Source organism: Rattus rattus, chromosome 14 (assembly GCF_011064425.1).
Source record: "Rattus rattus isolate New Zealand chromosome 14, Rrattus_CSIRO_v1, whole genome shotgun sequence".
NCBI classification, from domain to species: Eukaryota; Metazoa; Chordata; class Mammalia; order Rodentia; family Muridae; genus Rattus; species Rattus rattus.
In genome coordinates this window covers 16,214,168-16,229,407 of record NC_046167.1, presented here as the reverse complement: position 1 = coordinate 16,229,407, position 15,240 = coordinate 16,214,168, and the positions used below count along the sequence as shown (strand labels likewise).

The following is a 15,240-nucleotide window of genomic DNA, read 5'->3' as shown; positions in this document are numbered from 1 at the left end:
GAAAGAAGAGTTGGGTCTATCGCCCTGACTCTGGACTGGACTAATTTGGAGCATGAGTGGGGGTCGGTAAATTTGAATTACATTAAAATCAATAAGGACTGTCTTTTCCTTAGTTACAACTGTACTATTTGATGTGCTCTTAAAACACTCTTGGGAGGTACGTGAAGTGACCTGAAGTGAAAGTCTTCACTGCTTCCTGGAGATCAGAATGTCTTAGTTAAAGTTGCTCTAATAATTTTATGAATAAAGCAGGGCTTGGTGGCACGCACCTTTAATCCCAGCACTGGGGAGGCAGAGTTAGATAGATCTCTGAGGTTGAAGCCAATCTGGTCTATAGACCAAGTTCTAGGATGGTCAGGGATACACAGTGAAACCCTGTCTTGAAAAAAACAAAAACAAGCAAACAAAAATAACAGAAATAATAGCCATTCAATTTTTCAGTGTGATGCGTAGTTAGAGGGCCTTTACATGTTCTCATAGGTATTATTTATTATCCCCATCTTTTAGTTATGGGCATTAAAGTATGCAAAGATTGCCCAAGCATGACATCGTTAGTGAATGGGAGGGGAGATGCTGCCTCTGTGATGGGCAGTGAGGCTCTGGAACAAGACTGCTTACTCAGACCCTATTGACACCACCTCACTGTGCCCACCATTCTAGATCCTCTCTAGTCACTGCCTGTAACGGCCCTGGCCACGTGCCAACCACTCTGAGCCGTGCTTCATCACCATTCAGAAGAGCTCTAGCCTTCCCATGGCTCAGGCATCCGACCATCCTCTGTACTCGTTACACCTTGGAGAGAGATCTGATAAAACACAGGAAGGAGAACTTGACCAGCAGATGGATTCTGATGTTAGATGTTTGGGTGATCCAGCGTCTAGATAGGCTCCCTACTTTTCCAGAAGCATCTGGACACCATAGGAAGAATGCCTACACCTGTTATGTTCTACTGCAATTGACCTAGCATGGCTGATAGCTCTGTAGCCCTAGGCCCATTATCTCTATGGAGACAGATGGTTGAATTTGAATGCTGTGGGTTGCTGTCTATATGCAGGTGAGGGCAGGCACAAGATAAGGCAAAAGCCTGTGATTGGGCAGTGGAAAAGGAAGGCGGGCTGAGAATTTTAGAGACGGGACAGAGAGACGGAGAGACAGGGAAGGAAGGAAGATGGAGGGAATAGAAAGACGATCTAGATTCCTAGTGGCTTTAGATAGCCATAGGTAGCTATAAATATCTTATAAGGGATGGATAATTACAGGACAATTTGTTCTGTCTAGGTGGAATGTTTATATCAATATCAATTGGCTCTGAGTTCACTGTGTGGATGTTTTGTGGGGTGAGAATTTACTGATATAAATCTGATGGATAGATTACAAGCCTCTAAAGTTTTGATTTTACCGGGTTATGGGGATTTGTGACTGCTAACCACAGAGGGTAGATGGCTGGGAATGGGAGCAGAATCCACACAAGAGAACCATGAGATGGACAATCACTGCATGGGCTATCCATGGAAGCCACAGGACAGCCGAGGCCAGAGCGCATGGGCGCTAGTGTGGAGTGGTGCCCTATTTATTATTTCACCCCCACAGAATGTTGAACACAAGAAATGTGGGGAAGAAGATGACTTAACAACGAAGATTTTATTGGCATAAAAAGTAAGGAAAATACCAGTTCTGTGATCCCTAGGTCATGTTTACTCACAGTGCAAATATTGTTCCAAATATTTTTCTTCCAAAACGTTTTCATACCATGGATCTAAATGACACTAACTTATACCTGTACCTAATGTAAGGGAACAGATGTGGCCAGATAGTAGGACATCTTCTCTAAAATGCAAACAGATAATCCTTTAAAATCTCTAACAAAACGCTCTGGCCTCACTATGAGGATGAAGTAATCAGAGCCCATATTTGTAGAGAAAGAGATTTTCTCTGTATTGTGCATCATTGGACCCAGTGACCCAGGAGGTGAGAGTCAGACATGGCTATGTATAAATTAGCTTAGCCTTGATTTAGAACTTCTAAACATACTCTTGGGCTGGGGAGAGCCTCAGAACAGAGACTGATAACTACACAAGCAAGAGGCCCTCTGTTCAATTCCAAGCACTCAAGTAAAAGCCAAATGTGACAGTCATGAATGTGGCCCTATCATTAAGGCCACAGAAACACATCCAGGCCAGTTAGCTTAGTCAAAATAATGAGCTCTCGGTTCAGCAAGAAACGTTGTGTTAAGGTAGGCAACAATTGGAGAATATATCCAATATCAACCTTTGGCCTCCACGCATGCATGCACAGGCAAGTGCCCCTACATAGAGATGTGCTCTCTCTGTCTGTCTGTCTGTCTGTCTGTGTATATCTCTATTTCAGATAGGATAAAACTGAGCTTCTTATAAGCACGCAGTTGCCACTGTGTAAAGTGCACAACACACTCAGTGACAACTTTCAGATTTATTGGCACTTCTCAGAACTCTCAGTGAGCACTCACTGAGTTATTACTCCATCCAAATGTCATGAAATAGTGTGATTTTTTTCCATATGGATTTACCGCTGACTTTCCGCACACATGAAAGTGAATATTCTTGTGGTCTTTATAATATTGATTTTCCTCTTGTAAATCATGAACACTTGCAACAGTGGGTAGCTTTGGTTCATTATGTTATCAAGGCCTGGGCATAGAAGGTGGGGGGGAAGGGTCACAGGTTCAAGACCCAGTGACCTGAACACACATGCCCTTCCCAATGAGAGTCACTGTGCTTCCAAACATCAAGGGAAAGCAAATAGGGTGTTTTTCCTGGAGACCTTGGCATTTAGAGACAAGCTAGCACCTGAAAAGGAAAGTAGGACCTAGGCTGCTCCAAATTTGGTTTCTTCAGAGATAATTCTGATTATCAATTTAAAGTCAGTGAAGATACAATAGTGAATGAAAGGGACTAGAATACTGAAAGATTATAATTATTTATGAAAAATGTGTCATTGGGTCTAACTTGTCCTAAATCATTTTCTCAGTGGAGAATGACAAGCAGAAGGAATCCTTCCCATGAGGGCTTGGTGTTAGTACATCCTAGACTTATAAGTCTGCATCCAAGCGTCCATATTTTGTGACAAAAAAAATAAAATTCTGCTAGGCTTGGACAGTACATGAGATGTCCTCAGTGTTCAGGGCTCCCTGGTCTACAGTGAAGGAAGAACTGTGCTAACCAGTGTGCAAAATCAAGGACAGAGGATATATATGTGGATGAGTTACTTGTTCAGAAGAAACCAAAAAGAAAGAAAAGCAGGCATATAACAAAATAATCTATGATGGAAAAAATCAATTGAACGAGTCTTTGTTTGCTCTTCACAATATGTGGAGAAACAGACTGCCAGGCACTGAGCTAAGATCTGCTCTCACAAATCCGAAACAGAAGTAGTTTTGTGGGTAAGTATAGTCATTTCACAGATAAGTATAGCTAATGATTGTGCAGCTCCATTTTCGTGTGCCCAATTGCATTCACACCAAAATCTATATCCCCTTTCAGGAACATCATTTGTAAATGTTATTTGCTGAACAATTAGCAACTTGCAAAACTTTTACTATTTCTTTACTATTATTATTTTTAATTATGTATGTGGGGCATGTATATGAGTCTGTGTATGTGCATGTGTATGAGCAAGTGAGTGAGTGGGGGGAAGTGTGTGTACATGCATGTATATGAGCATGTGTATGAACATGCGTATGAGCGTGTGTGTATACATGTGTATGAGCATGTGAGTGGGGGAAGTGTGTGTGTATGTGTGTATACATGTGTGTGCATGTGCATGAGCATGTGTATGAGCATGTGAGTGGGGGAAGTGTGTGTGTATGTGTGTATACATGTGTGTGCATGTGCATGAGCATGTGTATAAGCATGTGCGTGTACATGTGTATGAGCATGTGAGTGCAGGTGTCTACTGATGCTAGAGGCATTGGAGTCTGCAGGAAATGGTTGTGAGTGGCTGGCTGTGGATGCTAGAAATCAAAGTTGGTTCCTCTGAAAGAGCAGCGAGTGGTCTTAACCACCGAGAAAGCACCTTTCCAACCCCAGTGCCAAGTCTTCCAAGTACATGATCATATATAATGCTCTAAAAATCCATGATGTAGAGGAGATCCATGTCCTAGCTGAACCTAGTATAATTAAAAGTATGGCAAGCTGAGCAGGTTGAATAATAGAAATTTACTCCTAAAGTTCTAAAGGATGAATATCTCAGATCCAGTTACCCTTGGATTAGCTTTCCTTGGGGGCCCTCTTGATCTGTGTACTGCCGCTTTCTTGTTGAGTCTTCATGGGGAGACTTATAAGGACACTGCTCCTACTGGATCACAGACCTCATCCCTTTGACATCATTTAACTGTAATTGCTCCTTTACTCTAAATCTCACTGTAGTGGGGGTGTGGCCTATGGGACACAATTCAGTCTACAGCAATGGGAGATGATGCTTATCCCACAGTGAGTAAATGGTAGAAGCAGGTATGACCTAGAAAGACAGATTCTTAACTGCTATCGTAAAGAGAGGAATTCTAAGTTACCCTAAAGCTGGGCAATCCGATAATCATCATGATGTCTTGGCGAATTGTCTATCTGTATGATTTTCTCACAGCCTCATGAGTCAGCACTGTGCTTTCATTAGCAATAATTAGCACATACCCATCTTCATATCAAAAGTGAATGCTTGGAAAATGTGCATACCTACCATTTCATATTCATATCTAGAGTTTTATGTGACAGGTGCATAAACCAACAGGTCATCTCGAATTAGCCCCACTGCCTTTGCCTTGGTTCAGCGCCTTACACTATCGCAAAAGGAGTGTCAGTCCCTGAAGTAGGTCCTTGAGTTCATGCCTTGCTGATTTCATCATCTGAGTCACACCCAAAGGAGGTACCGTCTGTCTTCTCCCCCTCGAATTCTATTGAGTTCTTTCTGCCCGCAGCACAGAATTCAGGCTCCTCCAGCCTACTGCATGGGGTCTCATTTGCCTGCTCCTCTTCTTTCCCTCCATCTCCTTACATGTTTATAGCATCCCTCTTTCTTGGGTCATGCTCATCCTGCTCCCTGAGTTAGAGCATGCCCAGTGAGCCTGGAGCACTCCCTCCAATCTTTGTAGACCCAGCTGATAAAGCCCCGCCTTCTCTCCACGTCTCCAGGTCAGTGGATCCCATCCTTGTACTGGGCATGACCTAGTTTGCCCCTCATCTCAGTGTAGTTTCCACCCTCCATTACTGCGGTGAGTGACTCCAGGATGCTTCCCATGCTTTCTTTTAAGGGTTTGGTACCCAGTACAGAACAAAGCCTCCATTGATGTTCACAGGGTGGGAACTAAATCCATTACCTGGCTCAGTTTGTAGCTTAGGGCTCCCCCTTATCTGCCAACGTGCTTGTCCCTCTTTCGTAGATATGGATTTTTTTCCACACAGTTTTCTCTTTGAATCCTTTCCCAGAAATGTGTGCCTGGTGTTGTAATAACATTGTAACAATTTTATACTTCATAGTTTGTATTCTCACCACATGACTCACTCAAAGGACAGAACCACTATGCCAAGAGAGATGAGAGGCAGCTAGAGGGGTCACTTCAATTCGTGAACATGTTCCCTGAGAAGTGAGCCCTGGTCCCCTGCATCAACGTCCCCTGTTTTTCACATGTAGCAGCTACTTAGTTATCAAAGTGAGAGGGGAAAACCGGGGCCATGAATTCTCTCCTCAGAAAACCACTCTATTTCTTCTCTTACTTTTCCTAAATGCCTCTTGCTCTCTTTTATTTTTTTTTAGATTTCTTTATCTTGTGTGTGTGTGTGTGTGTGTGTGTGTGTGTGTGTGTGTGTGTGTTTTGCATGCATGTGTTTATGTGCACCAACATGTGTGTTGGGAATTGAACCTGGGTCCTCGGTGAGAATAGTCAGTTCTCTTAACCACCGAGGCATCTCTCTGGCCCACCTGCTGCTATTTAAATAAAATCATTTTATCTCCAGACATTGTGAGTTTAGTTCATCTTTCTGAATATTTTTTCTGTAGTATAGCCCCTTACTTGAACCTTTAAAGAGGGAGATAATTATCTTCAGGTGTCTCTGATTCTGAGATCAATTACGATCAACACAATCAAGGGGTCGGGAATGCACAACTGTCTAACCCTAGGTCTGGCCCTGACTCATCCCCACAGCCCAGGAACTGCTCCTGGCCTTGCTGTTTGAATAACCCCAGGTTTCCCTTCCACCCCCACAGCTCCAGTTTGAGCTCCACAACAAATATTTGTCCTGAATTTGAGCAAAGTTAGAGCGCTTTCTTCTCTTTGCTTCTTTTTTAAACGATCCACTCTCGCCAACAGACAAGTTCCTGTGAGCCTGGTTCGGCAGTGGGGAATCCTCCCCAGACCATCTGCTCTGGAGAGCTTGGCACAGATGTCTGGCAAAATGCAGCAGCTCGTGCACCTCCTCATCTGGCTATTTCTTCTGGAAGCACGAGCCTTTGAAATCCCCATAAACGGATACTCTGAGGTAAATGCTGGTGCAGGAGTCCTTGCTATTGGCCTGAACAAATGGGCTGTGAATAGTTGGGTGCAATTCCTATTCAATGAACTTGCTCTGTGTAGAACAGAAATGGGGGGGGACCTTTGTCTGATGACTGGCACCTCCTGTCCAATTAATTATAAAGTGCAGCTGCTTACTAAGACATCATCACATTTTTGCATGAAATCTCAATCAAATTCAGTGGTCAGATATTTACGTAGCGTCTACAGAGCATAGTCGTCCACTCCCTATATAAAAATGTGTGTAATAACAGACCTATTCCTAATTCCAATGAGAACTAAGTTGGTAAGCTACCAGGCACAGTACATGGACTAGTACTGCTCAGTGGTTGCTGGCGTTGTTATATAGAAATACTATTATTACTCTTTTGCTCGGCCGTTCTCAAAGCATCATGGTCTTTTACATGTAAGTGAACAATCACGTTTGTAATAAGGACACATTAAGTATTCTGAGAAAAGACGGTGCCGACAGAGCTGGCAAAATTCAGGAACGGCAGTCATTGGTCTCAGCTCTCCACTTGCGACCACTGGACACCCCAGTATGGCAGCAGAAGCGTTGAACTGAATCGTTCTGAAATATCACACAAGAGCTACTTCTGTGCTGGCAGGGAAAACTGTGTTACAGGATTATTTCAGAGAATACCCCAGAGTGGGTTGCACACAAAAATACTAGAGCGGGGGGGGGCAGTATGTTTTCAGGAGGAAACATCACTTTGCTTAGAAACTTATTTTCCAACACTTTGAAAGCCACCAAAAAGTGTCAGAAATCTCAGATTGAAGGTGAAACACCCAGACAGCTTTGTGCTTTTCCAGTAATTTCTAACCAGCCTTCTTTTCATACGTTTGCTGATTAGCACCCTCTAAATCCGTCCAAGTACTCTCCTGAGCACCTTTTATCATCTGGTTACACGTCGGCCTTATCACACCCAGGCAAGCTCAAACCTGATTTCTCACCTGACGAATTTGAGTTCGTTTTCCTTTACTTGTTTCTGAGACCCGACCAGCAAATATACATATGGAAGAAATTGTATCAAAAACAGGATAGTCCAACACCAGAGGAACGAACATAGAGCAATGTAACGAACGCCTCTTTTTCTGTAAGTGATTTTCAAAGAGATAAGCAGCCACAACTATGTCTTTAGTTTGCAGAATACGATGATCTTGTGGAACTGGCTCCAGATAAACCTCCTTTTGCTCAAGAGAACAGAAGACATCAGGTATAGTAAACTCAATTCCAAATGGCGAAAATAAGTCTAAGAGACCATGAGTGGAGAAGAGGTAAAAGACGACTCTATTTTCTAAAAAACGTGTGCTTTTTTTTCTAACAAAGAGTAGTCTAGTGTTGTTCCACTCTTGTCAAGGTGGTGTACAAAGGGACTTTGATGTTGTTTTCCGGAAGTTTCTACCCATAGAGGGCCCTTAGTAAAACCACCCATTCTCCTTCCTCTGGCCATTTTGTCAAAGGGACCAGCCTGGAAAACACTTTGGTCCAAAGAACTAGATATCCCGGAAGCCGCTGAGATGACACGGGAAATCTCCTAATTTGTGGGAGAGGGAGAGCCATGCCAACAAGGGCTTGGCTTCTCTCACACAGAGCCCACATGCTGAGAAAAGGGGTGTTTATGGAGGTGACACTAAACTGATAGAAAACTGGCTTTGTCTGGCTATGAATGTTTGACTTTCTAAAGTCCAGCTTTGCTAGATCAATACTATTAAAACCCAGTAGGTAGGACTTTGTATCATGGCTTCTATCTCACCTCCAGAGAGAAAACTTAGTCATTGACCACTGTGTCAAAACATCTAAAGAGTTGGTTATGGTCATGCATATAATCCCAGCACTCTGGAAGGAAGATTGCTACAAAATTGAGGCCATCTTAGAGGCTACAAAGTTGGAACTACATGGTGAGCTCCAGGTCACCAGAAACAGAATATCTGAATGACAGCCAAAAGGCAGTCCTGACCTGTGTCACAGTATCCACTAAAACATCACCTGAAACAAATTAGCTCATGTACAACCGTGGACATTTTTGTAATCCCTCAGACATTAAGTGTTTACCCATGCCTCTTAACCTGGTTTACCTTTCAAAAGTAAGGTGGTACCCTTTGTCTGTGCTCACAGGGCTCAATGTGGCCAATCTTCTGATGTGGTAGTGTATAGAGTTTTCAAGGTACCATTCATCCTGTGTGGCTCGGGAGCTAACAATGTAGGAAATTCATTCCCTGCTATCGTGTAGCTTAGTTTGAGAGGATGAGGCAGACTCTAAATCCCTTACGTAGAATGGATCATTATGAGCAAGGAGGGTAATCTAAAGGAAAACGTGTACCACTATGTAAACAGTGAAGGTTACAAAAGGGTTGAGGGTTAGAAAATCTCATAGAGAAAGTTCTTCCAAAGCTAACTATGCTATCCCAGAGCAACACGCATCCCAACAAAAATGTCTGGGAAAGTTGTTCAGAGAAACTCCCATGTGGGGAAAACATTTTCTGTAATACTCCACATTCTTGCCTTGACTTCAATGAATAAATTATGCGACAGTAGGAAAGCCACGTAATTCTCTGAGAACAGGGGGTTTTTGCCTTGAGGTAGTAGCCGCATACGGCTAAAGGATGACTGTCTCTGGCTTCTTTCCACAGAGAAGCCTTTCTGAAGACTCGGGAGAGGAGATGGTGAGTTTGCTTTGGTTGGTTGCGTCACGGATTGGTGTGTGAGTGATTTTCCTGTTATCTATTACCTGGAAACCAATCCAGGTGTCTCCTTTCTCTGTCACTGGGGGTATTTACCCGACTTTTGAAACTTCCCCTTGCCCAATTCTGTTTGAAAGTTCTTCTGAAACAGTACTGAAGAGAACAGTGCTCGCAGGCAGGGCAGATGCCACCGAGGCTCACACGACTTTCCTGTCTTCTCACGTCTTACTAACGATACAGGTTTTGCCCAACAATACGCATTAAATACCAACTGAGTAACCTTGATTTAAAAACATGACACTTGATACCCGTAGCAGTAAAAGAGTGGTTATGGAAACCACCCTCAGGCAGCATGGCCCAAGTTCCTGAAAGGTCCAAAGTAGACCTTTTGGTCCCAAGAGAACACCCAAAGGGAGTGGTTTGTGTCGGTGTCCTGTCCTGAACTGAGAGCTTCCCTCTTGAAGCAGAAGGAAGGGAAAATAGGCTTTGATTTTATCTTAGCATGAGATAAGCTGGGGGCATCATTTGGAAGCATTAGCCACAGACAGGAAAATCTGAGGGCTGAGACCTGGTAATAAAGTAAAGCAAATCTTAGAGGAAGAAAAAGCAGTATCTAGCAGTCACCCATCGCCACAGGCCTGAAGGACCTTGCAGGTCTTGGGAGCATCCTAAAGGAGGAATTCTTCATACCTGGCCTGTGATCATACCGGCACAGTGTTCTGTTTTGTTTGCTTAAGCTGGGGCTACCTTCAACACATAGCAGAGGGAAAGGGGAGTCCAAGGGATTATTAAACAAGCAACTGCATCAAAGCGCCCTTTCCAGGAAGTTGCGTTCGCCGTGTGCAGCCGGCAGTTTCCCTTAGCTTGCTTATACAGGATAGGAAGCAAGGCCTGAAGACGTGAGAGTTAGCAGTGAGACTGAAGGAAAGAGGTAGCAATATGGAGTTTGAGGGGTGCATATGGAGTTCAGCCGCACAGCACCCCTGCTTTCATTTCACTCTAAAGACACAGACAGGGTCTTTTTCGACCCTGTGACCCCCAACTCCTGGCCTTAGTTGCAGCTCAGCTTTTTGAAATTATTTCCTGAACTCTTTCAGTCCATCTTGTGCCCCGCATTCATTTTCTACCCGGATTCTAAAGTAATGGAAATTAGGAAAGGGAGCAAGCAAGAAAGGAGGGGGGAGGGCAGGAGGGAGGGGGAGAGAGAGGGAGAGAGGGAGGAGGAGAGGGAGAACAGGGAAAAAAAAGTCAGGGATATATCTCAAAATGATGACCAATCTCTTTCTATAGGGTATTTCAGGAAGTTAGACGGTTGCTTAGCAATACCTGAGTAATGTATTTACCAAATCTAATAAAATACATGACTTGCAACATCATACATATTATATATATATATATATATGTGTGTGTGTGTGTATGTGTGTGTGTGTGTGTGTGTGTGTGTGTGTGTGTTTCTATGCGAGCTTTTTGTTACTACAATTATGCTTTCTTGCCAATTTCAGGACACCGTTGATCCAGTAACTCTTTATAGTTACAAAGTCCAGTCCACTATTACGTCTCGGATGGCCACAACTACCATTCAGAGCAAACTGGTGAACCATTCCCCATTGCCCCAAAATGTCGTGTTCGATGTTCAGATCCCCAGAGGGGCCTTTATCTCCAACTTCACCATGTGAGTAGCTCCTATGTGGAAGCAGGGGTTGCACTCCAAAGCCCTCCCGGTACAACAGAGCTCAAGGGGCCACTGCTTCACTGACTCTACTGTCTGAGCTAGAGAGCTGCTTTGGGTCACTATGGGATGGGTGCTTGTCATTGTTTTGAGTGTGTGTGTGTGTGTGTGTATGCACATGTGTGTTCATGTGTGTGAACTTGCACATGGATATTCATGTGGGGTGGGCAGAGACCAACCTTAGTTGCCTTCCCTCAGGCACTGTCCACCTTTTATTTGAGATGAGATTCCTTGCTGGCCTGGAACTCGCCCAGTTAGCTACCGTAGCTCCAGGGATCCCCTGGGTTTTGTATCACCAGTGCTGGAAACGCGAGCACGTGTCCCCCTGCCAGGTCCTTACATAGGTGCGAAGTGTCAAACTCATATTTACACAGCAAGAGCTTTCCTGACAGAGCCATCTCTCCAGCCCCTGCTTCTCATCTGAAGCAAATGGAAGACTCTCACTATGGTAGCTGCCTTCTACTCACTCGCATTTGCATGTGATTTCCCTGAGAGAGAAAATATGTGGATCTTCTAGGATACCATATGGGTGTATTGGTCAGTATTATGTGCCCCACATTGCTTTGAAAGGAAGTAGTTGAGAACCAGCAATTAAACCCAGTTTCTTAGCCAGTGTTTGGAGTCTTCTGTGACACCCCTGACAAGTGGATGATAAAGGTTAGACTTGACTTTTCCCTTCATCATAAATTGTGCTGCTTCCCAGGGTGACCATTTCAATGGTCGGCAGCTCTGTTGGAATTATTTCTTATGCTTCATTTAAAAATTTTCCATTTTCTACCTGATGATTCGGTTACTCACATAGACATTTTAAAGCTCTACTACAAAGTGGATATTAAAGTGTTCCCAGGTGAAATGGTGTGAGATCTGAGATGGGCTTTCCGATAATTGAGGTGAGGAGCAAGAGGTTACAAATGAACAAGGTTGGCCCAGTGTTTATAGCAAATGCCAGGGATGCACTCATGGTGTCTTCTCGTACTCTCCTCTTTATATTTTTATAATTTTGAATTTTTCTTAATAAAAGAAGTCAATAGCTCTGCTATTATCCATAGCTAAATCCATTATCCATTTGAGGCATGTGTGCATTAAAGCTAAATAATGCTCCCATAGGTGATTGGAATGGGTGTCTATTCCAACCTGTGTGACTGTCTGGACACCCATGTGGCTGTCTGTACAGCATTCTTGTTGGTCAGCGTTCCCCTTAGACTGCCTGGAACTCGGTATATGGCTCTACATACAACCTCAGATTTTTTTCTTAATGAAAACCTTCGGTTGAATTAGGTCTCGTTTGCTTTTTACTTTTATACACCAAGAAGATCAATGAGTGGCATTTGTCGAATATGGACTTCAGCCTGCAGGGGTTTTGACTAAACAGTGCTTTGACTGTCTAAAGAACTTGTAGATCTTTGTAAACTGTCCTGTTTTGAATGATTTAATTATATTTATTTCTCTCTCTCTCTCTCTCGTGTGTGTGTGTGTGTGTGTGTATGTGTGTGCATGTGTGTGTGTGTGTGTGTATGTGTGTGTGTGTGTGTGTGTGTGTGTGTGTGTGTGTGTGTGTGTGTGTATGTGTGTGTATGTGTGTGTGTGTGTGTGTGTGTGTGTGTGTGTGTGTGTGTGTGTGTGTGTGTGTGTGTGTGTGTGTGTGTGTCTGTGTGTGTGTGTGTGTGTGTGTGTGTGTGTGTGTGTGTGTGTGTGTGTGTGTGTATGTGTGTGTGTGTGTGTGTGTGTGTGTGTGTGTGTGTGTGTGTGTGTGTGTGTGTGTGTGTGTGTGTGTGTGTATGTGTGTCTGTGTGTGTGTGTGTGGCATATGTCCATTTATTCCAGATATTTTGGGGTTCGGTTTCTCTTCATTCACCTTCTTCCTTTTTTTCCCCTCTTATCCCCTCGGCAAATTGAGGTAGCCAAAGACGACACCCCAAAATGTTTATTTTGGGCTGCTTTTACTTGGGTTGAATTTTTAGACCGAAGGAGATGCAATGGGCTATGCAGACCTTAGAATCAGGCAAAGTCTTTCTCTACCTTTAATCAAGATCCCAAAGGCAGAGTGATGGAAGACGTCTCTGTCTCCAGAGAACAGCTCATATTTAAGCCTTTCTGGGACTTGAGGGGAAGAGACACTGGACTTTGTTTTCATTCCTGAGTGAGGAGAATTCCACATACCATTTTGGTGGAACACCTGCTTTCTTTTCTACTGGCCTATGTTTAATTCTTATTTCTCTCAAGAATGATCTAAAAACCAAATGAAAATTAACTAACACATGACTTATTAGCCACCTCCCCTAGGCCACTTCTCCTGGCCCACATTTAAAGGGCACATCTATCTCCCAATGCTTCCCCTGAAAAGTATGATTTCAACATAGAGAAGTTTAAACACATAATTGTACGTAGGAGAAATCTGGGGAGCTGGAACCCAACTTTACTTCTTTCAAATTAGAGTCAGATAAGAGAGTGTTGTGTATAAATTATTCAAAGATCACTGGTCGTGCTTCCTGTAAGTTCAAAATGCCTGTTGCCCTCATGGATGAAATCTAACTGATTGCTTGTTCTCTGTTAGTTTCCCTGGGACTACTAACGTGGCCCACTGTTGACTTCCATCTGTTCTAGGACTGTGAACGGTATGACTTTTACAAGCTCCATTAAAGAGAAAACTGTGGGCCGAGCTCTTTATTCACAGGCAAGAGCGAAAGGCAAGACGGCCGGATGGGTGAGGTAAGGACTGAGGACCAGGGCTCGACATCTTGCCTCTCCACCTGGTTCCCTCCTGTTCTATTCCTCACAGGGCACACCAGGCTCCAGGGTGACTGGGAGCCTAGGGAAATGGCCAAGTCCTGTAATCTGATAATAGAATTAGTTGTCACAATGTCTGTTTCCCTAAAGATCTCTTTCCTATCAGTGTGGTTTGGAAGTTTTACACGGCTTGTTTTTGTATAATTTGCCTTGGAAGTAGACAGGGGCTGGAGAAATGGCTCAGTAGTTAAGAACACCGGCTGCTCTTCCAGAGGACCCAGGTTCAAGACTCAGCAACCATAGGGTTCCTCACAACCATGAGAAGCTCCAGGTTTAGGGGCTCCAACTCCATCCTCTGGCCTGCACGGGTACTGCATACATGTGGTAAACTAACACACATGTAGATAAACACTCATACATGTCAACTAAAACGTCTCAGAAGGAAAAGTTTCTGCCTTATTTTTATGGGTATGGCTTTTAAAGCATCAATCGCAAAGCAGCTTCTGGTGTTTTACTTTACATCTTACATATGACTCATCTCAAAAGAGTGACTGTTGCGGCCAGAGGAAATGGCACAATTCCTCAAGTTCTGCCTGACAAACACAAGAACCTGAGCTCAATCCCACAGACCCTCTCTAAGGAAGATGAATGATGGCGCCCACTGGTAATCCCTGTGCAAGGGAGCAGAGGCAGGTAGATCCCTGGAATTTGCTGACCAACCAGCCTATCCTGATTGGCAAGAACTAGGCCCGTGAAAGACCTTACCTGGTCTACATAGTGAGCGGATGGCTTTGTGAAAGAACAACACCTCCAGGCCTTGAAGGACTGGAGGAAGATTTAGAGGTTGGAAGCACACAGTACTCTTCTGGAGGACTTGATTCTCGGCACTAATACTGAGTGACTCACAAGTCCCTGTCTCTCCAACTCCAGGGGATAGGATGCCCTCTTCTGGCTGCCACAGACACTGCACGTGTGTGTGTTTATACCCCCACAGGCATACACATACATGGATTTCTTAAAAACATCTTAAGGGCTGGAGAGATGGCTCAGCGGTTAAGAGTACTGACTGCTCTTCCAGAGGTCCTGAGTTCAATTCCCAGCAACCACATGGTGGCTCACAGCCATCTGTAATGAGATCCGATGCCCTCTTCTGGTGTGTCTGAAGACAGTATACGCACATTCATAAAATAATAAATCTTTTTCTTTAAAAAAGCATCTTTAAAACATACACCCGAGGATGTACTCTGGTACACACAAACATATTTATCATCATACACATGAACATATGAACATACATACATACATACATACATACACACACCATGAAAAACAAGTAAACTTTTAAAATAAAATAAAACAAGTCTTTCACTCCGAGACTCCAAAGAACGCTCAACACAGAATTTCCTCTTCATACCACGTACATCATCTTCATCCAAATCCTGTCATGCTTCTTCTCTTCCGCCTCCTCCTCTCCATCCCAAACTGACCTGTAGTAGAAAAATCCTTTCATTTCACTCATTTACTTTTTTTTTTTTTTTTTTTTTTTTTTTTTTTTTTGCGA

The 15,240-nt window shown here is 43.6% G+C and overlaps 1 protein-coding gene across 1 annotated transcript in view; it reads left to right on the top strand.

Annotated features, from left to right (window-relative positions):
* The first annotated feature begins 6,410 nt into the window (after nucleotides 1-6,410).
* Itih2 (inter-alpha-trypsin inhibitor heavy chain 2) overlaps nucleotides 6,411-15,240 on the top strand; it is a 36,215-nt gene continuing 27,385 nt past the window's right edge. Inside the window, exons 1-5 of the mRNA XM_032884863.1 lie at nucleotides 6,411-6,506; nucleotides 7,681-7,755; nucleotides 9,173-9,205; nucleotides 10,726-10,895; nucleotides 13,557-13,661. Of these exons, the coding sequence (XP_032740754.1) occupies nucleotides 6,411-6,506; nucleotides 7,681-7,755; nucleotides 9,173-9,205; nucleotides 10,726-10,895; nucleotides 13,557-13,661 (479 nt within the window). The remainder of the gene's footprint in view (nucleotides 6,507-7,680; nucleotides 7,756-9,172; nucleotides 9,206-10,725; nucleotides 10,896-13,556; nucleotides 13,662-15,240) is intronic.